The sequence below is a fragment of the Herpailurus yagouaroundi genome, unplaced genomic scaffold, assembly GCF_014898765.1.
Source record: "Herpailurus yagouaroundi ecotype Mexico unplaced genomic scaffold, PumYag 28, whole genome shotgun sequence".
NCBI classification, from domain to species: Eukaryota; Metazoa; Chordata; class Mammalia; order Carnivora; family Felidae; genus Herpailurus; species Herpailurus yagouaroundi.
Genome location: NW_024412376.1, coordinates 112,446,052 through 112,472,117, shown reverse-complemented (window position 1 = coordinate 112,472,117; position 26,066 = coordinate 112,446,052). Strand labels below are relative to the sequence as shown.

Here is a 26,066-nt window from a genome sequence, read left to right as displayed (position 1 = left end):
AAAGAAAGAAAGAAAGAAAGAAAGAAAGAAAGAAAGAAAGAAAGAAAGAAAGAAAGAAAGAAAGAAAGAAAAAGAAAGAAGGAAAGAAAGAGAGAGAGAGAGAGAGAAAGAAAGAAAGAAAGAAAGAAAGAAAATAAGAAAGAAATTTGTCATTGAGCAAAGATAGTCTGCTTTTAAATTTGTTTTTATTAAAATACATTGTACATTTCATGGTTCATAGCTACTTATTTTTATATGTGTTGCAAATGAGGAATTTCCACAAAAACCTGTATCAACACTGAAGAATTAGTGTACATGGTCTCTATAGGTCTAAAATGTATTTTGCCTAGTTTTACTGACAGTGAAATTATTTCCCAGTGATTTTAAAAGCAGATCAAGACCCCCGTTCAAATGAGAGACTCTAAGTCAGTGCCTAAATTCTGACCTGAGTCAGTTCACAACCATACCCTTTCCTCAAAAGCTATGACATTAAGGCAGATAGAGCATGTTCCAACCCAGCCCTCAGAAAGGGTTGGTTCCACTTTCTCACAGTGCTGCCACTGAGTTGGGAGGATATACATTCATAATTGAAAAAAAGTCTGAATGACTAAAACCAAGAGCTTTATTCTATGGTGAGATAGCCATGATGTGGGTTCATGAAAGAGTAAAATAGGAATAGTCCTTTTTTTGATAGGAGCATTTTCTTTGCTTAGGCCTTTCTGGACTAAACATTAGATTTGTTGTTTTGTAAGTTGCTTAAAATTAAAGTTCATAAATAGTCCCTCAGGACCACAGTTCTTTCAAAACAGCCACTGTACACACTAATTTAAAATGCATGTTAGCTAAGGTTGGGAGTAACCTTAGGTGAAAATGACTTCAGATAGTTGCTACAAGATGCTTTTCTCTTAGATACCAGTCTTGGAGGCGATCCAGTTGCGGTAGGCAGTCACTCGCATGTAGACACCTGGCTTATTGATTTTACCACATTCTTCTCCCCAGCTCACTATTCCAACAAGGTACCAAATATTTCGAGAATTAGGATGAACTAGTGGTCCTCCAGAATCACCCTAAATAAGACAAATGATATTTATCATTATGAGAATTAACTTCCAGATACTTTACTTACACTAAGTGATAAGCCCAGATAAAGTTTGTGACTCATCCTTCATACAGACCATAGGAAAATGTATGGTGTAAATCCCTGCATCACCCTTAACCTCACTTTTGGCCAGATTATATTCTTTAGGACTCTTTGGTGTTGACCTGAACCTTGCAGGCATGAACTGATAAGTTATCTAGTTCTATGAGAAACTAGTTAGCTAGTTCTAAGAGAAAGCTTTTGGGAAGCAAATATAGATGTACTTGGAAAACAGGGCTTTATATCTGAGAAAAGTAGCCAGGCTAAGGAGGCTAAGGAGGAAAGAGAAATAGGCTGGAAGTAGATTAAAATTTTCTGAGACTGATCTTTTATTGAAATGTGATTAAGATTATGGACTGTGATCCTAGACTACTTTGGTTTATATGCCAGCTCTCCCAGTTACTACCTGTGTGATCTTGTGCCAATCACTTTACCTTCCTCTGCCTCGGTTTTCTCATCTATAGAATGATAATGATAGTACCCACATCACAATGTTGTCTGAGGATTCAATGAATTATTTGTAAAAAACTGCAATCAGTGCTGGGCTCAGAGTAAGTCCAACTTAAGTGTTTGTTAAACACTTATAAACATATATTGCATGTAGTGGAGAATTACTTTAGCTGGAAGAGTTTAACAGGATTGTCAAAATGCAAATTAACTGAATCATAGAAATTGTCTTCGTATTGATGACTTTCATAAAATAATAGCAGTTATTTGTAACTGATGGTCAATGTGACTAGTGTCCAGACTTACCTGGCAGGCATCGATATTTCCTTCCAAGTACCCAGCGCATAGCATTGTGTCCAATACCATACCATAATATCCTTCCTGAGCATTACAGGTATTTGTGTCAATAATCTTCACAGATGCTTTCTGAAGTACCTCTGGGTATTTACCTAAAGGAAGTATACAAATTAGTAAAAGAGCTGTTCTAAAACAGAGCAGGATGGAAAACTTGCTTTGTCCTCTGTGCATAAAACCTGTATTTGACTCTTGCCTACTCATTTCCCTCACCTGAACCAATGAAAAGGACATCTTCAAAGAATAATTTGAAATCTTTTAAATACTGCCTTTCTATGTCCTTATCTCTCTTCTTATATCTTGGAACCAGAACTTTCTCAGTTAGTTTCTCCAGGTTAGGGAATTTCTACAATCAGTTGGTCTCCACAGAACATTCCACACCAAGGCAATTTGCAAAGCCATAAGTCCATACGCATCATTTCCTGAGACATTGCCTGGGAGAAGTAGGCATCCTGAAGTAAATGATGCCTTTGATTCTGTGCCTAGCCCACCATTTTTCTTACTTTTGTACTGACACACTGTTAAATTTTCACTGGACTTACCGTTATATGAAAGTGCTCCCCATCCTGTAACAACAACTCCTTCACCTGGTGGAAAGACTTGTGTGGCTTCAGGAAGACAAACTCGATGTACATCATTCTTGAATAAGACTTTTTCAGTGAGCTGTATAATTGCAATATCATCATGATGTTCACCCGGGATGTAGTCTTCATGAACTATAATTTGTTGAATATGATGTTGCATGTAGGGGGGATTTACTCTGGTGCCAAAGCTGACAGTATAGTTTTTTGGATTGTTCGTCCTGAAAGAGCAAAAATTATATATTTTGTATTTATTTCAAAATAGTAGAAACATGGCCTTCATCTACTGTACTTTTTAATGACATTAATATTCCCTTGTGCCATAGCTCATTAGCAGTGATACAATCTGATTTTTTTCATAAATTAAAAAACTGTTTGAGTCCCTCCCTATACTATATACTGTGTAAAGCAGTGGGGATATAGAAATAAAAATTAATAGCCATACCTTCCAGAAACTTAAATATAATGAAGGATGGGCATTAACACAGACAGTTCTAATTGCTTAAGTGATTTGTGTATAATTAGTGGGACAAGAAAACAGGTGGACTTAAATCTGCATGCTCTAGGGAACAGATATTTCTTTTTTTTATATGAAAATTATTGTCAAATTGGTTTCCATACAACACCCAGTGCTCATCCCAACAGGTGCCCTCCTCAATGCCCATCACCCATTCTCCCCTCCCTCCCACCCCCCATCAACCCTTGTTTATTCTCAGTTTTTAAGAGTCTCTTACGGTTTGGCTCCCTCCCTATCTTTTTTTCCCCTTCCCCTCCCCCATGGTCTACTGTTAAGTTTCTCAGGATCCACATAAGAGTGAAAACATATGGTATCTCTCTTTCTCTGTATGACTTATTTCACTTAGCATAACACTCTCCAGTTCCATCCGTGTTGCCACAAAAGGCCATATATCATTCTTTCTCATTGCCAAGTAGTATTCAGATATTTCTTAAGGAAAGTAGCATTTTGGGTGAGACCATAGAGCTGGGTCAGAGTTGCCTAAAAAATGAGACAGGGATGGTATGTGCAGAAGGCGAGGAAGCTATGAAACAAGATGATGTGTTTTAGCAACTACGAGTAGTTAAGGATGTCTGCAGTATAAAGTGATGAGAGATAAGAATCATGTGAGAAAAAAATGCCGTATCAAGAATGAATGACTCTTCCCATTCTTACAGGTAACACAGGAAAATCTTAGATTGGCTTCCCATATAATTTGTTTTCCAAACCAGGACACTTGAGAAGAGAGCTATTGATAATTAACTGAGATAACAAGTGTGAACTGGCCCAGTTCCAGTCTTTGGTCTCCCTCTCCTTGAGCAACATGATGAACTTACTTTTGAAAGCAGTGAGCTGCAGTCACCAGGTGTCTTTCACTGATCAAAGATGCCCCGCAGTAGTGTCGGCCATTCTTTTTGAGAGTTGCTTGCCAAGGCCATTCTCCCTTCTGAGCATTGGAACCTCCTTTGATTCTATCATACGTAGCTGACATCCTTGCTCGTGTCCCACAGCCTGTCAGAGTCAGTTTTGTTCCATTGAGAGTAGGAAGACACTTGTTTGATTATAAAGCAGAAACTGAGCTGAATTATTCTTGTATGGTTCTATCTGACAATATCTTGCACTGAAGAGAACAGGATGTAATCTGCAAAGGAATCACTAGCAACCCCTAGATCACCTCCATACCCAGCACAGTGTCTCCAAGATACCTCAGCACCTGGAGAATATGAGAGCTCTGGGAGGCAGATAAAGTCACAGTTAAGTCCATGGGCTCTGCAACCAGACTCCCTGGTTTGAATTCTGACCACACCATTCACAAGCTGGTTGAATTTAGGCAAATTATTTCACTTCTTTGTGCTTCAGTTTCCCCAACTCTAACATGGGATGATAATAAATAATATCTATATTTAGGATTGTTGTGAGGATTAAATGAGTTGTATATAAGGTACCTAGTTAGAATTGTAACTAGCCAACAGTAACAAATCTTGACTGTTATGTCTTAGATCATCTCACACATTTAATTAAGAAGTATCTGAACTTACGGTTGTTGATAATCTTTTCAGCATCAACCTTACTGATTTCTGAAATAGAACAAAAAGCTCATGGTAAATATAATACCTAGCATAAGCCATTGACCTTTTAGCCAATGGAGTAAGATGCTAGCTAGGTTCAGCAGAGAGGAGGTCAGAAATAATTTTGAATCTCAGGAGAAAATGTTAGTAGAAAGGAGAGAATATTGGTTTATTTGAATTGTTCTTTTACTATATGCAAATGTATGATATGGAAATACCACCTCCATAGCTCCAAATGAGAGACTTCATTTTTATTTAATTGGAATATAATCTTTATCACCTAAGGTGGAAAACGGTGAGTATCTTTTCTTAGAAGATCAAAAAGACCCACAAGTGAAACTGATTCCTGTCAGTAGACAAAAATAACTTAAAAACTGACCTGTCTTATAATGGCAGATTGTTTGATATTTTTGAAGTTTATAGGAGATCATGAAAAATATATACAAGGCACACTGTTACTTATAAGGACTGTTCAAAGTCTTACTATTTGCTTTATAATCAGAAGCAGCTTTTCTCCCAGAAGAGCTTTAAAGTGTGGTATTATTATGATTTGAATATAATGTTTTTAGTAACGAAGAATACAAATTATTGCTCTGAAATAAAATAATGGCCTATTCATTTAAAAAATTCAGGATCAGCTTTGTTCCTGGTACTGGTGATATATGTTAGAAATAAAAAGATGAAATAACTCTGCTCCTATTTAATTCATAAGCTTACCCTTGAGCCTAAGAGAATTAGGATCTGTAGTCAGAGAGCCTGCGTGGTTTCTCAGCATCTGATGTAAGACACTTTCAATTCTTCTTCTGGTGTTTTCCTTCATTGATCTGGGAGCCTTGAATATCAGCCATATATGTGCAGTTAGGCTGTTGTTATGAGGACTGGAAGCAAGATAAATATGTTTCAACAAGATAAGCATATTTCTTATGTTGCTAAGAAAATAGCATTTCCTTCCTCATTCCCTGATCTTTCATATTTTTATATCTTCTGTCTTTTTATGGGTTTGTGCAGTACCTTCACTTTTGGTTAATCACAGGATCATCCATCTGCCTACATTTACCTGGTGACAGTATGCAAGGAGCTACAGCATTCATCTTAGAGGACAAGTAGTTCTACAAATCTGAAAAGTAGGAAAGGCCTGCGGCACAGGGTGGAAATTTCATGTGAGAACTGGGCTCGCTTATTCATGTATTCATCAATCATTTATTGGGCAACTGCTATAGACAAGTGACTGGAATGGGTGCTAGTCGGTGATGCAAGCGTGACTAAGACATGGCTCCTACCCTCCAAGAATTTCCAGATTTCTAGGAAATTAGACATGTATACAAATGACTACAATAAATGAGGCAGAAGGGATAATATTTATTTTGTCTTATCTGCAAATAGAGGAAGGATAAGTTATTTTTTATTTAAAGAATTAGAGAAATTTTCATGAAAGAGGTGACATACACCCTGGGCTTTAAAGTGTTTTTATCACTACTTCAACATCAAGCAGACAATTTCATCAGGTAGAGAAGAAGAGTAACACTCCAGAATAACTGGATAGCGATCATTAATTTGCATTTACTGGGGATCTGCTGTGTTCTAGGTACTTATTTTCACATTTATTGTCACACTTAGACTTCACAAAAAGCCTGCAGCATGGGTATCATTGTCTTCATTTTGTAGACAAGGAAAAACGGAGGCTCTGACAGGTTACCTAATAGGCTCAAGACTATACAGCTACTAAACTCAAATCAGATTCAGTACAACTGACTCTATAACCCAGAGTCTTTACACTGTTTTGTCTCCCTGTGCCAGGTCACAGAGACAGCAGTGTCTAAGAGATTGGGCTCAGATGGAGGAGGACTTTTAATGTGAGCCAAGAGATAGAAGTAAAGAGAAGTTGTTGAATAAAACCGTGCTTGAGGAAGATGAACCTGACCATGGCATTCAGGGAAGATTTGTTTGGAATTCAGATAGGGGTAAGCAACCCAAGAAGGTGACGGGTGGACATGTAGGAATTGTCAAACAGCTTTGAGGATAGTGTCCAAAGTGGCATGTTTATGCTTTGGCTCTCCCTGACAGATGATTAACCTTTTGGCATATAAATCAATAATCAGTGCTAGGAAGCACTCAGCTCATGCAGGTTTGATTATCATAGAAAGGGGTGTCAAAATGAAAACGTCTGTCCTGTAGCCTCTCCATCGCTTCCTTTGGAAGTTATTGCAGTGGTTGCAGACTTCTCTGAAAGATACCTGGGCCCTTCAATTTTAGCTCCCATCTCTTTCCAATACTAAAATCATCTCTCAAGGTTAATTGTAGTGGAGATCTTGATGTGTTCTGCAATTCCAGGAGTCCCATGAATTCCAGGAGCAGGCATAGCTGGTGACACTGATGAAGGTAAAAGCAGTAATTGCCTTCACTGGAAATGTGTTTATTTACATATCTTTCCATACACATTACCTTCTTTGACCCTAAGTGCATTTACATGAGAGAGGCAGCGAAGGTGCTATGACAGTATTTCACAGAGAGGTAAATAGAGTCAAAGTGATTTAATGACTCTGGGATTACTAAGTGGCAAAGACTGGGATCAAGTTGCCTAACTTCTGTTCTAGGCCTCCCTCTGCTATTCCGTGCTACTCTAAACCCACATACGATAGCTATTTTACTTCTTGTTATGATGACTACAAGGACTTCCTTGACATCAAAGCCTGATGTAGATATGCTCTTTTCTACCCTGTAAGAACTCTAGGGTAGTTCCCCAAGGTGTCTGGCTGATTTGCAAGTAGAAGGACATGAGTCATTAAATAGATTTACTTAAGACCAAAAAAGGAAAAAGAAAGACATGAGAAAACAGGGTCTGTATTTACACAACTACTAAATAAAAATTTTAGACTATCAAAGATTGGTCTAAGGGATCACCTACTATTTGCTAGACATAAAAACTTAAGAAGCGGGGCGCCTGGGTGGCTCAGTTGGTTGAGCGTCTGACTTCAGCTCAGGTCACGATCTCACGGTTCGTGAGTTTGAGCCCCGCGTCGGGCTCTGGGCTGATGGCTCAGAGCCTGGAGCCTGCTTCCGATTCTGTGTCTCCCTCTCTCTCTGCCCCTTCCCTGTTCATTCTCTGTCTCTCTCTGTCCCCAAAATAAATAAACGTTAAAAAAAATAAAATAAAATAAAAAAAGATTAAAAAAAAAAAAACTTAAGAAGCTTGAGTGATGAGGCAACTATAATTTAACGCATTATATGAATAACACATTCTCAATAGATCCAGTGGATAAAACTAGATAGCCCCATCTTTGCTTTGGTTTTATATTGAACAATTAGTCTGGCATTTAACTTACGATAATACTGTATTAGTAACTTATTGGCTAATGACTGTGACATTTCACAGAGGTGCTTGAAATATGTATGTATGAATGAGTTGATCTCTTTTCTAACTGCTATTATTAGTTACTTACACCAGTGTGATGACTTGAGAATTGATATATTGTCTGTAAATGCTAGAACTTTGAAATGCATCAACCATCTGTTAAAGAGAACAGAATCAAACGTCATATTCCAATAATATATTTATATTTCAGAGAACTAACAATGAAATAAATATAGGAAAATACCAGTTTACCTTAGTCTCAAGAATTTTGCTAAGATAGTTATTTTCTGGTGATGTCTCTCTTTGATAATTTCTGTTGTATGGGATATCCAGCACTTCAAAGCTACCTTGATAATAGTAAGTCGTGTTTTCTGTGAGATAAAAACATCATCCAAGAATTATTTAGGTGAAATGGATTTCAAATGCAGATAAAGATTACATAGTAATATCAACTAGTAAATATTGTGCTCATATTAGACATTGATAAAGCCTGTGAATCTTTCTGGCACAGCCGGTTAGATATCCTGGGCATTGTGAAAAGTGTTTACGGGACCAATAATGCAGCATATATAGATATAGACAAAAGTCAGCAAGAAGAGTAATATCTTGATTGAGACAGATAGAACTATATACTGTAAGTGAGATTTCTGTCATATAATTATTAAACTATGAGTAAAAATAGTTACCATTTATTAAGTATGTACCATGAGAAGATACTTCATAAAAGAACATACGAATTATACCCCTTTTTTCTGGAAAAATGTGGTGTTGAGATATTCAGTAAGTTGACTAATATCATATGGATACTAAAAGCCAAGAATCAACAAAAATTCGATTTGAGTACAAAGACTACACCTAATCCATTTTATTTCCTTCTTAAATTCTCATAGATACTAAGATACCTATTAGAGGTAAGACATGTGATATATCTTACCTCTAATATGTGATAGATACTAAGCACTTAAGCACTTATAAATATTCTAGATGCTATATAACAACACCTAGCATATAGTAAGCACTGAATAAATATTAATACTATTGTGCAATATGATCATTGCTTTTGAAGACTATGTGATGGAAGTGACAGGCTCAATATGGTTGAAATCATTACACAAGGTACTAATAAGGATATAATTAAAAACATTAATCATATAATTGCAGGTTCTATACAAATGCAGAGAAGGAAAGCACCATAATTAAAATGAAATATGACTTTCTATTATAAGTGGTGAAAATAGGGGCGCCTGGGTGGCGCAGTCGGTTAAGCCTCCGACTTCAGCCAGGTCACGATCTCGCGGTCCGTGAGTTCGAGCCCCACGTCGGGCTCTGAGCTGATGGCTCAGAGCCTGGAGCCTGTTTCCGATTCTGTGTCTCCCTCTCTCTCTGCCCCTCGCCTGTTCATGCTCTGTCTCTCTTTGTCCCAAAAATAAATAAACGTTGAAAAAAAAAATTTTAAATAAGTGGTGAAAATATTTTACAGTGAGAAGTGTGATAAAAAAAGAAGCCAGAAACGTCTACACAAAATGCTGAAATGGGTTGTTTATGAATAATAATTTGTGAACCAACATTGTTAATTATAGTTAGTTTGTCTGGGGATCATGGATCTTTTACTATAGAGACCGAACTTTGCAATGGTAGCTTATTAGATTTTAACATAAGTAGTAAAACATAGATCTTTAAACTATTCAACTTTCTTTTTTTACAATTCAGTGTTCACAGTGTATCTTTCAGTTCTTTATTTAGATTCCTAAATATTTCTACCTACTATGATAATTAGGCTGCCATGAATATTCCTCAGTGTAGACTAATAAATTGACAAGATACAAACTTTTTATTACAACTGCATGGAGCACTTTTCCAAGAGCCAGTGGATAAACTAAACATTTAATGTCTAAGACATTAAGACTAAGAAACCATACCCTAAAACAAGGAATTGAGTATTAATTTAATTCCACACAGCATTCAGCCACAGAGATGGCTCACTATGCTGAGGTCACTGTGAAATCAGTCACTGAGATCTGTTGGTACCTGGTGAGATGAAAACAACCCTTAGGGATGAGATATCCATAAGGCACATCTGCACCTTATGATTAATATTCCCATTTCTATAAGTGGTTCAAATGCCAATATGAATTGAGATGGATAAGGGACAAAAAGAAATTGTTTTATGACTTTTTCATGACTTGATTACTTAGAACTTATTTCTATAAAGAAAACTTACAACTTACATGTAACACACACATACAAACACACACACATTTTTGGTTTTGGTTTTGTGCAGTGTTCTGAAGTGCGATAATATTTTAAGCATAAATTATGAGAACACTTCTATTCAAATCTGATAGAGTTAAGGCATTTCTTTTATGTTCTCCTTCCTCTAACTTATAAAAACACCCAAAGACAAGGGTAAAGTGCTCATTTCCAAGGAAACAAAAGAAAGACGCAACTCCAGGCTAAAAACAATGAAGCAAATATTCCCCCAAATGTGAAATATAAACTAGGCTGAAAAATGATACGTATCAGAGATACATCTCCTCACAAGCTGAGTTCATTGAGGATTTTTTAAAATTCTCAATGACTCTATTATTAGTATAATGAGACTTCAGGGCCTGGAAAAAAGACAAGGAATATTTCCAAAGGTCCTACTTTGACCCTGCAGAATGACAGCAGTGAAAATAAATGTGAATCCATACTAATGTGCCATTTTTATTATATGTGCTCTAATCTCCCAGTTAAGGAAACCTTCTGGAGGTGAGTTGGGATGAACAAAGGAGAGACGTCAGGATCACTATATTATAGTTCAGAGAGTCTGTATATTAAGGAGATTTCCTCAAGACTACCCCAGCTTCTTGTGTTAAAAACTGAAGACAAGTGTTCCATGGAGTTAAAATAACAGACTGCATAAGAGAATGTTTGAGATGATGAATCAAAATATAAGCTGCAAACTCCCTATGTCCCACCCCTAGAATCACTTCCCATAAGTATTCTTTAGAAAACATCTAGTAATTATGATTGCAAATGAAGTATTATAAAGGTTGAGAATATAAAAAGAATAATATTGCTAACAAACTACTGGGAAGTTGGGAGAAAAATGAGCAGTGTAAGCATATGCTGATTTTCTTGTCTTTCTTGTCTTAGTATTTTAATTATAAGGTAACACATATTAATACCAACTTGGTAGATTACTTTTTCTGCCTATCAACTGTCTGTCTGTGTATTCATGTCTCTGTATCATATATATTCTTTTACTTGTGTATATACAAAAGATGTCTGCAATAGGGAGCTTGGCAAATGCTTCTTTCTGGGATCTTGGGTCACTGATGGCCATTTTAAAGGAAGATAGAGGGGTGCCTGTGTGGCTCAGTTGGTTAAGTGTCTGACTCTTGAATTTGGCTCGGTCATGATCTCATGGCTCGTGAGATAGAGCCCCGCTTGGGGCTCTGTGCTGACAGCACAGAGCCTGCTTGGGATTCTGTCTCTCCCTCTCTCTCTCTCCCCTTCCCCTGCTTATGCTCTCTCTCTCAAAATAAATAAAATAAACTTTTTAAAAAATAAAGGAAGACAGATAATTTATTATTTGCAATTATCTCTTTGTCTTTGGTAGAAATGTAAATAAAGTTTACAACAAACTGAAATAAATAAAAATGTGTTCTTTACCAACCTACTGCCAGAAAATGAACCAGGAGACCAATGGTTATTCCCAGGATTGCCAACACTCCGAACACAATCAGTGCAATCATCCATAGTGGCAAAGATGGACGGGAAGCTGTGACTGGTCTGCAAGTAAAGGATATGAATATAAAAAGGTATATCAAAAAAAAAAAAAGTCACAGACACTCCAAATCTTTACTCTTGCTCACCCTTATTAGCTCAATTTAGGCATAGGGGTAGCAAAAGATATATGAAGAAAGGACAGGAAAGGGAAGAGGGAAGGTAAAGTAAGGAAAGGGAAGGGAAAAAGTAAGAAAGAAAGAAAAGAAAGAAAGAAAAACGAGGAAGGGGAGGAAGAGAAAGAAGGAAAGAAATTTACAATTAAACCTCTTTGGATCTGTGCTATGAAATTATTTTTCAGGAATACGATAATGTCAAGTTATCTATACTTAGCATCTAGTTGTCTCCCATGACCAATGGGGTAGTGACAGAGTTAGTATCAACTAGTGAAGACCTTGCCAGGTTGGGGAGGAAGAAGAGAGGAAAATAGAAATGTCTTATAAGTTCTTTATGCCAAAGCTTATCATAATTTTTGAATTATGATCACAATTCTATTTTATTATGTCCTTGCTATATCCAGAGAACACATGCAAATATGAAGTGCTATATTGGGTGAGAGCAGTGTCCATCTTTCTTGCTAGCTTACTAGCCAGGAATTCAATTTTCTTGCTGCAAACTGTCATGGATTGACCAAAGATAAAGCTGGACAGTATAATGTCTAATTTTAAATGTCAATTTTAGCTAGGCTATGGTGCCAGGTTGTTTGGTCAAACATGAGTCTACATGTTGCCATGAAAGTATTCTGTGGCTGTAATAAACATTTCTAATCAGTTGACTGTAAGGAGATTACCCTCTGCAAGTGGGTGGGCCTCATTCAATCAGGTGAAGGCCATAAGAGCTAAAACTGAGATTTTCATCTGAAGAAAAAAACAGTCTGCCTTGGAAGTATGACATAGAAATCCTGCCTGAGTTTCCAGCCTTGCTAACTTTACAACTGTGTGAAGCTACCTTAGATACATAGATATATCTTATGTTTATGTATCTATATATTTGTATAGATCTATTATCTATTATCTATTGATAGAGAAAAGGAGAGAAAGAGACAGAGGAGGAGGAGGAAATAGAGACAGAGATATCCTCTTGTTTCTGTTTCTCTGGAAAATCCTGATAAGGAGGCAACAACAAGGACTTTGTTGCCACACAAAGGTTTTGAGATTTTGTCTTAAATATTGGGGCTCCTCCAAGTATGGTTGGAGGATGGCCTTTATCAAAATCACCTGAGAGTGGTTGTTACATATGCAGATTATGGTATTCTACCCCAGATCTAATTAACTCAAATTCCCAAAAGAGTCTGAGAATCTTCAGTTTAACACTGTTGGTGATACAGATTCTTACTAAACTGTATGCTATCTTCATGGCAAAACTGGAAAACTTTAATATAGCTGGACATATTGTTAGAGTTTTCAGATTAGAAGCAGCATTGGAGAGGAGTATGTATGATGTATTAGGTCTCAGATAAAAATAAATTGGGTTGATACTTCCAGGAGAACAAGTTTGTTGTTGTTTTAAATACATCCTCTACGGAGGTTTTTCCACTCTCTTTTTTTTTTTTTTTTTAAACATTTTAAATTTTTTTTTTCAACGTTTATTTATTTTTGGGACAGAGAGAGACAGAGCATGAACGGGGGAGGAGCAGAGAGAGAGGGAGACACAGAATCGGAAACAGGCTCCAGGCTCTGAGCCATCAGCCCAGAGCCTGATGCGGGGCTCGAACTCACGGAGCGCGAGATCGTGACCTGGCTGAAGTCGGACGCTTAACCGACTGCGCCACCCAGGCGCCCCTCCACTCTCTTTAAAAATGACTTCATACTTCTCCTTTTTACCTCAAACCTCCAGCACCATTTGCCCCATTCTCAAGCTTAGCTGGTAACCTTACTTCCTAGTCCACTAAGAAAATGAAAAGCATCAGAAGAGAATATTTACAACTCCATCATCACATTTGTGAACTTCTCTGCATCTGTACCCCACATCCTTCTTTTTCCTCGTGTTTCCACATATAAATTGTGCCCCTGACTTAAGACAAGCCCTCCACCATCTCATCTCATTCCCAACCTGTTTCTAATCTATGTTTCAGCCATTTCAAACTACTCAGAGTTCTACAGACAACCAGACTCTTCCACACCTCCATGGCCTTGCACTCTCTCGTCCTTCTGCCTAAAATGTCTGCCTCAAGCCTACCCAGTGAGCCCCCACTCAAACTTTATCCTCAACTCTGTCATCTCCTCTTTCTTGAGGCCTTCCATGGCTCACCCTAATATGGATCTACACTGAGAGTATTTTTTATTTTTACATGGCAGTCTTTTCACCTCTGGTCAAGGTCTTGTTATCATCTGGCCCATGTCATTATTTGTTATTCATGATGTTATTGTTTTATACCCAGGCCATATTGTGGTGTCTAGCACATTATTGATAATATTTGTTGAAATAGTATATAAATGAAGCCAAGGGATATCAAGGACAATGAGACCTGAAGGATAAATAGATCAGAGGGTTACAAATTATGGAAGGCCTTCAGTGCTAATCAGAAGAGATTTTGATTTTATCTGGTGGAAATGACTAACATGAGGACATGCAGTGCTTAGGAAGATGAATCTTCAGTCTGGATAACTGTAGTTTAAAGGAGGGAGAAAAATGAAAGGGGAGGACCAATGAGCAAAGAGGCTAATATAATCAATGGGAATGGAATGATAGCATTCTGGACTGTGGTAGTAAGAAAAGAAACAAAGTGATAAATTTGAGAACATTTACAGTAGAATCTTTGTCAGACTTTGGTAATTAGTTAGCTATGTTTGTAAAGAATAGGTAAAAGAGAGTCAGATGAAGCCTAAGAGATATGTATCTGGAATTTAAGAGACATTTAAATTTCTAGTACACAAATGGAGATGTCACACCGGTAGTTAACTGAGGAACCATAGTTGGGGTTAATTTAGGATTCATCTGAAAACAGGGAACAAACAAAGCTGTGAAACTGAATTAGTAAATTACAGTGCTTGTTATATAAAACACAGTACAGAATCGACACTTCTCTTTCCAAAGCAAACATTTGTTTCCATTCTGACTACAACTAATTTATCTCCATGTTTTGTGGCTTTCCTTAATTTCACAGCCTCATTGTTTGAAATCACTCAAAAGACTTTAAATTGTCAGCATATGTTTCTTAACTGTCCAATTCAAAATCTTGTCCACCTTTCAGAGATGGGTAAGTACTTACCTCATCTCCTAGGCATTTGGCTCCACCAAGACTACTTTGCTCACTGCTTGATTCTCTAATCTTTGCTCCACACCCTTTCCTTACTTTTCTGTCTCCCATAAAGTCTCACGAATTACTTTTCTTAGGAGTGTCTTAACTGGGAATATACTGGCACATTTCTTGTTTTGTCTGGTTTTATTTTTAGATCTTTACCTCCGGACACGACTTCATATAGATTTGGGCAATTTTTTTTCTTTTATCTTTGCAATCTGTTTTAGAACTGGTATTTTTAAAGAACATAAATAAATCTATTAAAATGTGATCAAATAAGCTATGTTAGAATTCATCCAGACGCTATGGCTTGAAAGTGGAGGACTGAAATCACTTCCTAATTTCCAGTTGCCCTTCATTGAAAATGCTGTAGAATTTCATATTTATGTTGCCTATCCCCTTTTTCCATTTTGATTATTGCTTGTCACCAGCTCAGATGCTTCTCTCAGTTGTAGCTACCTTTAACTGATAACCTAAAGATCTTACAAACCATGATGCAGATTAAATATCTGCTTAAAAATGAAATACTTCCCACGCAGAAAAACCACTCAGCTATTCAGCCAATATTTCTGGTACTGCATACTATAAATTCTTCTGAAAAATCACATAAGGGGAATTACTGAATAGAGGATACATAAGAGGATACAGAATATCAATTATATCTTGCCATAAAAAATACAAAAATAACAAACTCTTGGCCATGAATTCTCAATGCTACCTTGGCAAGGATCTAAAACATCACTTTCTTCTGAGACCTTTTCCGTTCTGTCCTAGAGAACTAACCCTAAGAAAACAATTGAAATTGATATAATATGGCATTGAAGTTTTTATTTCCATGTGTAGTGTTTCTTTTCTTCCTTTTGGCTATTCATTATTTAGGCACCCAAATGCAACCACAAAATTGACTAAGGTCTCCTCAAAAGCACCTGCAGAAACAACCATGTTTCCAAATCCCTTTAAGTTCTTCTGGGCAGATTAATGCCTCAGCCTGAAACTAACCACTAAATTAAGGTTTGAAACTTTTCTAAGTAACTAGGAGTGCTTGTAAACAATGCATTAATAATCCTTTGAAATCTTTCAGGTGAAGACTTCACAAAAGTGTTAAGGTGTACAAAAAGAAGAAGGGACACTATAAACACAAAACCAAACCTAACCAAAACCAAAAAAAAAAAAAAAAAATCCACATCTATCCAGCATCAAAGTTATGTTTTTTAATAATTATGCTGTTTACTTTCCACTTATTAAATGTGTATGATCACCCTTTCCTTTACTGATAAATCAGAGATGTGGCTAAAAGAAAACATCAGGGTTATGAATAATATGATATTTTTAATAAAGAAATTGCACAAAAGTAAATTATTTACTTTAGTTCAAAAGATGTTCTTAGTATATTCTGTCTCTGTGAGTATGCTCTTTCTAATCACATTTTTACATGAATACTGATACTGTAAATTGTGTGTGTTTGTGTGTGTGTATGTGTACTTAAAGGGCTAAAAATTTGACTCAAGATGCAAATTTTAAGAGAAATATTTGTGTGAGGCCTGCATTTATATTTTACACTAATCTGAACATTAAATATTTTATAATTAGTTCCACTTCATTTTGCTATTTGCATATATTTTGATGAAAACGTCTTGTAAGCTAAAAGTGTATTTTCAAAATGGCATTGATGATCACTGTTCACTTAACATAATAACTATCTAGTTATATACTTTAAAATAAATAGTTGGGGCGCCTGGGTGGTGCAGTCGGTTAAGTGTCTGACTTCAGCCAGGTCACGATCTCACGGTGTTTGAGCCCCGCGTCGGGCTCTGGGCTGATGGCTCAGAGCCTGGAGCCTGTTTCAGATTCTGTGTCTCCCTCTCTCTCTGCCCCTCCCCCGTTCATGCTCTGTCTCTCTCTGTCCCAAAAATAAATAAACGTTGAAAAAAATAAATAAATAAATAAAAATAAAAAAATAAAATAAATAAAATAAATAGCACATGTCCATGCATAATGATTCTATTCTAGTTCATGAACATTTTACAGATAAAAATACATGGTTTATATGCAATTCTACAGAGTGTACCTATAAAGAAATAGTACTGTATCAAGGCAATATTTATGAAAGCAGTTTAGAAAACACAAGATATTAAACAAATCAGAGGAGTCATAATCATCATTAATAACAATTTAATATTTGGTTTATAAGAGAAATTTTTCTCTCTGCTTCCTCCTCTCTACAACAGTCACACCGTCATTTTTCATTCATAGGATGTTAAGCTACCTGTCACCCTTCTGAAGCATTCTCCAAAACATGACATAAAACTACAGATTCCAGACACAAATGCACGTATGCGACAGGAGTGTCTCCATGCAGAAAATCCAAAATGCTGTAGAAAAATATTACAAACCCCCTCTAAAGTGAGTTATTTTACTGCAACCCTTGGGTGGGAGTCATTGGCGAAACAGTTAATTCTAATTATGTCAGAATTCTGGGCAAGCAAATCTCTACTTACCTGTACATAATGTGCTGATATAATGGCTGTTGGCGTTAATGAAGATAAAGGAAACTTCTGCACTTCCTTTGTCCTGGTCGGTGGTTCTCAGTAACTGTGCTAACCACAATGATACTTGGGGTTTTAAGGGTTGGGTGCAATAGCAGAAAGCAATTAAAAGGAAACTCGTTTAGCAAGTGTTGATGACAGCTATGGATCTGTGGTTTAAAGGAAGACGTGAAAATTATCTTTGAGTTGGATACTTAGAAAAAGAATAGACATAACTTGGATTGGTCGCTGAGAGATCCACCCAGGAAATACTACTACAGTTTGATGAATCAGTGTTCTGACTCAAACCCCATCCATTCCTTTCATGGAAAACTCCTCCTCAGTGAAACCAGCTGTATCCACCAGAGCAGTCTCTGACAAATGACAAATATACATTATTTTGTTGTGGGTTTTTTTGATATGAAAATTCTACTACAACATTACTATTTGAAACATGCTTAATCTAAAAATTCTCTCTGGAACTGTGTACATACTTTTGTAGAAATGGATTTGCAGGTGGAGATAGGTTTTGGTGTAAGAAATATCAGTCCTATTTTGGTAATTGTTTATAGGAAATAGAACTAACCTAGTCAAGAGTTGTTTTACTAAATGAATATGGATTAGGCTTTTGGGTGACACCAACTTCTTATGAAAACAAAAAAATCAGGAGGTCACTAAGATATTTTGGATATAAGTATATAGACTATTGGCACTATCTTTCATATATTTCACCATCTATTCACTTCATTCATTCATTTAATAAATACTTGTTGAAAACTTCCTGAGGTTTACATATCGTTCCTAGTAGTGGAAATACAACAAGGAATATGATAAAGTCCCTGTCTTCATGGAGCTTACACTTTAATGAGAAAAACAGATAAACACTCAAAATAGTAAATGCATAATTTGATATATTTATATATGTTATAAAGAAAATGAAGCAGGGCAATTGGATAGAGAGTGCTGTGTGTGTTGGGAGGGCGGAGGGTAGCAGCTATCTTTAGGGTGGTCAGGAAAGGCATCTCTGAAGAGGAGGCTTTTGAACAGAGACCTGAATGATGATATTAACATGAATCATCTTCCTAAAACACATATTCATGACACTTGTCTATTTAAAATCTTCAAAACTTTCAACTGCTTTCAGGATAAAATATAAATTTCTCTGGTTAATATTCAAGGTTCTCTAGAACATCATTTCTTTTTATTTATGTTGTTCCAATGTAGTTTGGTGAAACAAAGGACATGACCTCTATCCCAATGCCAGGTCTACTGGTAACTAGTTATTGGTATAAATCTTTTCAAGCCTCAGCTTTCTTATAGGTAAAAATGCTGTCTAACAATATCATACCTGTAAGTTTGTTATATCAGCTGAGACCAAGTGCTTGGCACAATATCCGGGACATTGTATTACCTTAATAATGACTTTGCCCAAAACTTGACTTGACTTTAGCCATTTCTGACAGTTCCATTCCTTGAATGGCAAGTGTTTTCCTACATCCATGCATTTATTCATGCTGTTTAATACTCTCAGGATTGTCATTTCTACCCATTCAATGTTTGTTCATGCGTCATGGTCCAACCTAATTGCCACTTCCTTCATGAAGCTTTTCCTGTAAAGTATTATTCTCTTTTTTTCTGGATTCTAATATTTACTGTCATTAGTGCTCATTTTAGATTTAATCATCTATGTTGTATTGATTTCTACTTAAATATGTCCTGTGGATGGTCCTATGACCCCAGTGAAAGTGTAACCTGCTTGAACTTAAAGGCAAAGACTATATCTTATATTTCTATTTTTCATAATGATCATCAGAGTGCTTGGTATCCAGTAGATGTTCAGTAAATAAACTATATGTTTAAAATACTGATTAACAACCAAAATATATGTAGATCTCCTAAAAGCTAATAAAATATTTTAAAAACTCAATATTAAGTGTAGATAGGGTTTTTGTGTTTTGTTTGTTTGTTAATTTTTTTTTCAACGTTTATTTTATTTTTGGGACAGAGAGAGACAGAGCATGAACGGGGGAGGAGCAGAGAGCGAGGGAGACACAGAATTGGAAACAGGCTCCAGGCTCTGAGCCATCAGCCCAGAGCCCGATGCGGGGCTCGAACTCACGGACCGCGAGATCGTGACCTGGCTGAAGTCGGACGCTTAACCGACTGCGCCACCCAGGCGCCCCAGATAGGGTTTTAAAAGAATATTCACAGAAGAAATGTGTATGGACAATATAAAAAAATGCTTAATATCATCCATTAATAATTATGTAAATATACATCAACACAATAATACAGCACTACCCAGATCAAACATTTTATTTCAAGATTTGGTAAGCATGTGGGGAAATGGGCCCCCATATGTTGACGGTAGGAGAATCGAAGCAGCAACTTTAGAGGGAGAACCTGTTTAATTTTATACCTTTATCCCCTATAACCAGGCAGTTTCACTTTTAGGTATCCACCTAGATTTCTATCCTGGCATAGGTAATCAAAGAGGATTATATGAAGATATTTATTAAAAAGTTTGCAATAGCAAAAAAAAAAGGAAACTAATTATTAATTGGAAGAAAAACGGTTAAATAAACTATGACATATCAAGAGACCTCCGTGGCTCAGTCGGGTAAGCCTCTGCTTCTTGATTTCACCTTAGGTCATGATCCCAGGGCCATGGGATTGAGCTCCAAGTCGGACTCCGTGCTGAGCATGGAGCTTGCTTAAGATTCTCTCTCTCTCTCTCTCTCTCTCTCTCTCTCTCTCCCTCCCCCCCCCCCCCCCCCCCTCCCCCCGCCCCCCCCCCCCCACTGTCTGTCTGTCTGTCTGTCTCTCTCAAAAGAAAATTAAACAAACATACAATGGTGTATCAATATTCTGGAATGTTATTAGGTGTTAAAAGGAAAGAGGTTATAGTAAAATATAGTGGGTTGATGTGCTCATCCTCATTCTAAGATCCCTTTTTCTGCTGCAGAGATTGGAAAGCTAAACATGACATCTCCCAGACTCCTTTGCATTTAGGATTCTGGCTACAATTTGGGTTTTGCCAGCTAGATCCACTCACATGAAACGTGAAAGGGAGAAGCATGTCAGATGCCTTCTAAGGCAGAAATGAGGTCACTTGTGGATTTATGCTGGTAAAAGCTCATGGATATATGATGTGTTCTGTAGCAGCATTTCACTGTCTGTTCTTCAGCTTTCTGGGGGCCAAGAAATAATTTTAGAGACAAAAGACCAGACCAGCTTGTGAGTATCAGGAGGCTGCAGTGATAATATCATCAGTGCTGGTGCTTTCTTTTTTCTTTTCTTTTCTTTTCTTTTCTTTTCTTTTCTTTTCTTTTCTTTTCTTTTCTTTCTTTTTTCTTTTTCCTTTTCCCTGCCAACCTCCCTGTTGTTCTCTCTCTTCCTTTCTTTTCCTTTTTTTCTTTTCTTTCTTTCTTTCTTTCTTTCTTTCTTTCTTTCTTTCTGTATTACTTAATAAGTTTAATGAGTTAGTTGGTATAAGGAAAATATCCACGTATCCACTGTCACGGTTAAGAAATGGAATTTTGGGGGCACCTGGGTGGCTCAGTTGGTTAAGCACCAAATCTTGATTTTGGCTCAGGTCATGAGCCCCAAGTCGGGCTCTGCATCAAGTGTGGAGCCTGCTTGGGATTCTCTCTTGCTCTCCCCCTCTGCCCCTCTTCCCCATTCACTCTCACTCTCTCTCTCTCTCTAAAAGTAATTAAAAAAAAAAAAAAGGAACTTTGCCACCTCAACTGCTCCCCAGTACCCTATCACAGCCTTAGCCTCCCACCCTCCCCCAAAAGTAACCTCTATCCTGTTTTTCTTTTGAAGTATAATTAACATACAGTGTTATATTAGTTTCAGGTGTACAAAAATAGTGACTCAACAAGTCTATCTATTACTCAGTGCTCATCAAGATAAGTGTGCTCTTGGGGCATCTGAGTGGCTCAGTTGGTTAAGCATTCAACTCTTGATTTTGGCTCAAGTCATGATCTCATGATTCCTAAGATTGAGCCCCACATCAGGCTCTGTGCTGACATTATGGAACCTGCTTAGGATTCTCTCTCTTCCCCTCTCTGCCCCTTCTGCACATTCTCATGTGTGCTCTCTCTCTCTCTCAAAATAAATCATTAAACTTAAAAAAAAAAATAAGTGTGCTATTGATCTCATTTATCTGATTCACCCCTTACCCTACCATTTCCCCTCTGGCAGCCACTAGGTTGTTCTCTGTATTTAAGAGTCTTTTGGGGGGACACCCAGGTGGTTCAGCTGGTTAAGCTTTGGACTCTTGATTTCAGCACAGATCATATCTCACAGTTTGTGGGATCAAGCTATCAGTGCAGACACTGCTTGGGATTCTCTCTCTCCCTCTCTCTCTTCCCTTCCTCCCTAAATTAAATAAATAAACTTTTTTTTTAGAAGTCTTTTTTTGTTGGTCTCTTTTTTGTTCATTTGTTGTGTTTATTAAATTTTACATATGAGTGAAAGTATATGGTATATGTCTTTCTCTGATGTATTTTGCTTAGCATAATACCCTCTAGCTCCATCCATGTTGTTTTAAATGGCAACATTTAAATGGCACATTCTTTTTTTTGGTTGAGTAATATTCCAATGTATCTTCTCTATCACATCTTCTTTATCCATTCATCTATGGGTAGACACTGGGTTGCTTCCATATCTTGTCTATTATAAATAATGCTGCAATAAATACAAGGGTTTATGTATCTTTTTGAATTATTGTTTTTGTATTCTTTGGGTAAATGCCCAGTAGTAGAATTACTGGGTCATATGGTAATTCTATTTTTAATTTTTTGTGTAACTTTCATGCTATATTCCACAATGGCTGCACCAATTTGCATTCCCACCAGCAGTGCATGAGTGTTCATTTCTTTCCACATTCTCATCAACACTTGTTATTTATTATGTTTTTCATTCTAGCCATTCTGACAGTTGTAAGGTAATAATCTCATTATGGTTTTTATTTACATTTCCCTAATGATTAGTATGTCTGTTGACCATCTGTATGTCTTCTTTGGAAAAATGTCTGTTCAGGTCCTCTGCCCATTTTTAAATTGGATCATTTTATTTTGGTGTTGAGTTGTATAAGCCCTTTATATATTTTGTATATTAAACCCTTGTCAGATATATCATTTGCAAATATCTTCTCCCATTGAAGAAGTTGCCTTTCAGTTCAGTTGATGATTTCTTTTGCTGTGCAGAAGACCCTGAATAGCCAAAGCAGTCTTGAGAAAAAAGAATGGGGCTGGAGTTACCACAATCCCATATTTCAAGATATGCTACAAAGCTGTGGCAATCAAGACAGTGTGGTACTGATACAGAAGCAGACACATAGATCAATAGGACAGAATAAAGAGCCCAGAAATAAACCCATGATTATATGATCAATTAATCTACAACAAAGGAGGCAAGAATATACAATGGGGAAAACAAGTGGTTTTCTCTTCAACAAGTGGTGCTGGGAAAACTGGAAAGCTACATGCAAAAGATTGAAACTAGACCACTTTCTTACACCATACACAAAATAAATTCAAAATAGATTATAAACCTAAATATAAGACAGGAAACCATAAAACTCCTAGAAGAAAATGTATCAGTAATTTCTTTGAAATCAGCCATAGAAATATTTTTCTAGATATGTCTCCTCAGGCAAGGGACACAAAAGCAACATTAAACTGAGACCACACCAAAATAAAATGCTTTTGCACAGTGAAGGGTACTATTAACAAAACAAAGTGTTGCCGATGCTTTCTGTTCTTTGGATCTTAACTATTAAAGTCAGAAATGCCAGTTTCTATCCCTTCCCCTGGCATCAGTTTTCCATTATTCTATGAATTACCCTTGAGGCTTAGCCTAGAGCCTTCATCCCCAGCTGTTATGACAATTTTTGACAACATGGTTTTCTGCTTCAAACTCCTTTCTGTTTAACAAGCCTTTCCTGCTCTGAACTATGACTGATACAATTGTAGATCAATATAGAAAGACTTCAAGAAAAAGTATTGAGTGAAAATATGAAATGCAGAGGCGCACCTGGGTGGCTCATTGGTTAAATGTCCGACACTTGATTTCAGCTAAGGTAATGATCTCACAGTTTGTGGGTTCAAGCATGTCTCCATGCAGACAGTGTGGAGCCTGTTTGGGATTCTCTCTTCCTCCCTTCTCTCTGCCACTTGCATGCATGTGCTCTCTCTTTCTCCCCCAAACTAAATAAATAAACTTAAAAAAAAGAAAATACAGAATGATAATTCAATATATCATTAATACTTCAAAGGAAGAGTAAATAATACTTCACATTTAAATGGATGCTAATATGTGTACTTAAATCGATGTATTAATTTATGAAATATTATTTTTTTTCAAATATGCTTATTGAAATGAAATAAAACTTTGTCCTTAATATGATCTGAGTAGAGGAAAAAAGTGAAATTGGCAATAAAAGACAAGCTCCCAGGGAGTCAGGTCAAGTTAAAACTGACTAAAAATAAATCGTATCTGTTGGCTTTGTAGGACTTTCCAGGGTGAGATGATGGCTTGATGACAATAAGCACAAAATCCATGAGAACACAAAGGATAAAAATCTCCCAAAGGTGTCAGATAATTTTTAAAGGATGGAAGGGGTTTACCAGAAAAAAAAATCAGGGAAAGACATTCTAGACTAAGAGTACATCATTTGGAAAGGCCTGGGATAGCACATTTCAGAAATCTCCAGTAACAGGAGATTGGAGAACAGGTTAAATGCAAGGGCCCAATGGGTGATAAAACAGAAATATATGTAACAGCCAGATCCCAACAGTGCATTTTGGCATCATTCCTTTGGACACAATGATTACCTCCATTGAACCAGCCACAGGTCCAGGAACACAGAGATGAAAAAGAGCCCTTGAGAAGCTCATGGTCTAGTAGGATATTCAGATGCATAAATAAAAGTTTTGCATCTTGTGGAAAGCATAAGGACCAGATGTACACCTGGGGCAATCTGGAGCACCAGCCGGGGCATGTCAGGAAAAGCTTCCAGGTAAAGTAACACCTGAACTGTGTCTTGAATGAAGAATAGGAAGAGTGAGTCAAGGCTTTTATGGATTCACAAGTCATAATACAGAGTTTAGGTTTTATTCTCTGAGGGTGTTGAGGTTAGGGTGGAGTAGGATGTTAATTAAGGAGGAGAAAGAGATGCTCCTAGACTAATTCTCCCTATTACTAAAACTTTGTCCTTTCTCTGATTGTGGTTTTGTTTGATTCCTCCTAATTCTCTTTTATCAGTGAGCTAGAAGGAAAATGTGAGGACAATCTCCCATTACCCTGGCTAGTAATTCCTCCCTTGCTGAATCACTTTTTCAGAGATAAATGTGACTTAAAGAGTATAAACATAGGCTTTTAAAACCAGAGATGGTTATTTAATTGGATTCTCACATAATACATACTCCTATATTTAGTGTAAATAAAATTTTTTTACTCAGCCATGTCAACTGTGACAAATTTTAAGTGAAGATAATTAAATTTTTTGAAGAAACAACATAAGAAAATAAGATAGGATTATTTTATTTCCATAATTAAATGTAATAATTGTAGAGGATACAACATATTGTAATAATAAATAATTGTCTTTTCTGGAATCCTTTAATCACTACAAACTGCAAATCTGAAATGTCCTTGACAAATCATTATGACATGTTTCAAAGATAGCTTCTTCTAGAACTTCCTTTTGCATTAAAATTATGAAAAATGACAACCAGTATCAAGCCTCATTCACCTCAGTGATGAGCACTGAAGGCACTCAATAAAACATCTGGCACAATGACCTAAAACCCAGTTTGTAATGTCAAGATATAGAAATTGTGCTCCAGTTGCATTATCTGGTGGTTTTTTTTAAAGCATAAATGAAGAATAGGTACATTCAGTGATGTACTGGTATGTATTTAAACCAGGTGTCAGGGTTAGGGGTTTGGAACTAATTTGTGACATTGGTCAATTTCTATGGTGTAAATACTGACAACATGGACAATTTAGAACTACGCACATTATATCACTGAACATGAATTTGGGAAGGGATGAACAATAGCACTCTATTATATTTATTTTTAACATACAGATATCATAGATGTAAATAACCTCAAGACCCAAAGTACTAGTAAAATGTAGTAACATAATTAGGACATGATGAGTTTTGGGTATTTAGTACTCTTAATTTTCAACTGCAGTGTGTTTCACAACTGGCTAACATAATTCCTGAAATTTTAACATTAAACTCCTACATTGGTACAAGCTAGTTTCAGCACACCACTGCTGCACTTTTAAATATTAAACTTCAAAAAGATTTCACAAGTTTACATAGTTGAAAGGAAGCATAAGATTCCACAGGGAACACTTACATAAAGCTTGCATAAGGCTTACATTCCACAGGGAATACTTACATAAAAAAAAGCAAAGGATACAGTACATTGAGAGAATACAGGCAAGCATTGGAAAACCAAAAGAAATACAGATGTAAACTCCCACTGTCCTTATTCACACATACATATATATTTTGTCTCCAGATCGAACCACCAAACTCTGTTAACATCAAGATCCAGAGGATCTTGCATTGGGAAACAAACTGGCT

At 36.7% G+C, this 26,066-nt stretch overlaps 1 protein-coding gene across 1 annotated transcript; it reads right to left on the bottom strand.

Moving 5' to 3' along the window:
- Window positions 1-168: 168 nt before the first annotated feature.
- Window positions 169-17,702, bottom strand: LOC121034866 (transmembrane protease serine 11B-like protein). Its single transcript, XM_040482057.1, has 10 exons — window positions 17,426-17,702; window positions 11,577-11,692; window positions 8,168-8,286; window positions 8,004-8,071; window positions 5,281-5,441; window positions 4,534-4,572; window positions 3,832-4,006; window positions 2,461-2,720; window positions 1,871-2,013; window positions 169-1,046 (listed from the first exon to the last, which is right to left on the bottom strand). The coding sequence occupies exons 1-10, from the start codon at window positions 17,431-17,433 to the stop codon at window positions 885-887; spliced, it is 1,251 nt and encodes a 416-aa protein (XP_040337991.1). The 5' UTR covers window positions 17,434-17,702; the 3' UTR covers window positions 169-884.
- Window positions 17,703-26,066: the final 8,364 nt, after the last annotated feature.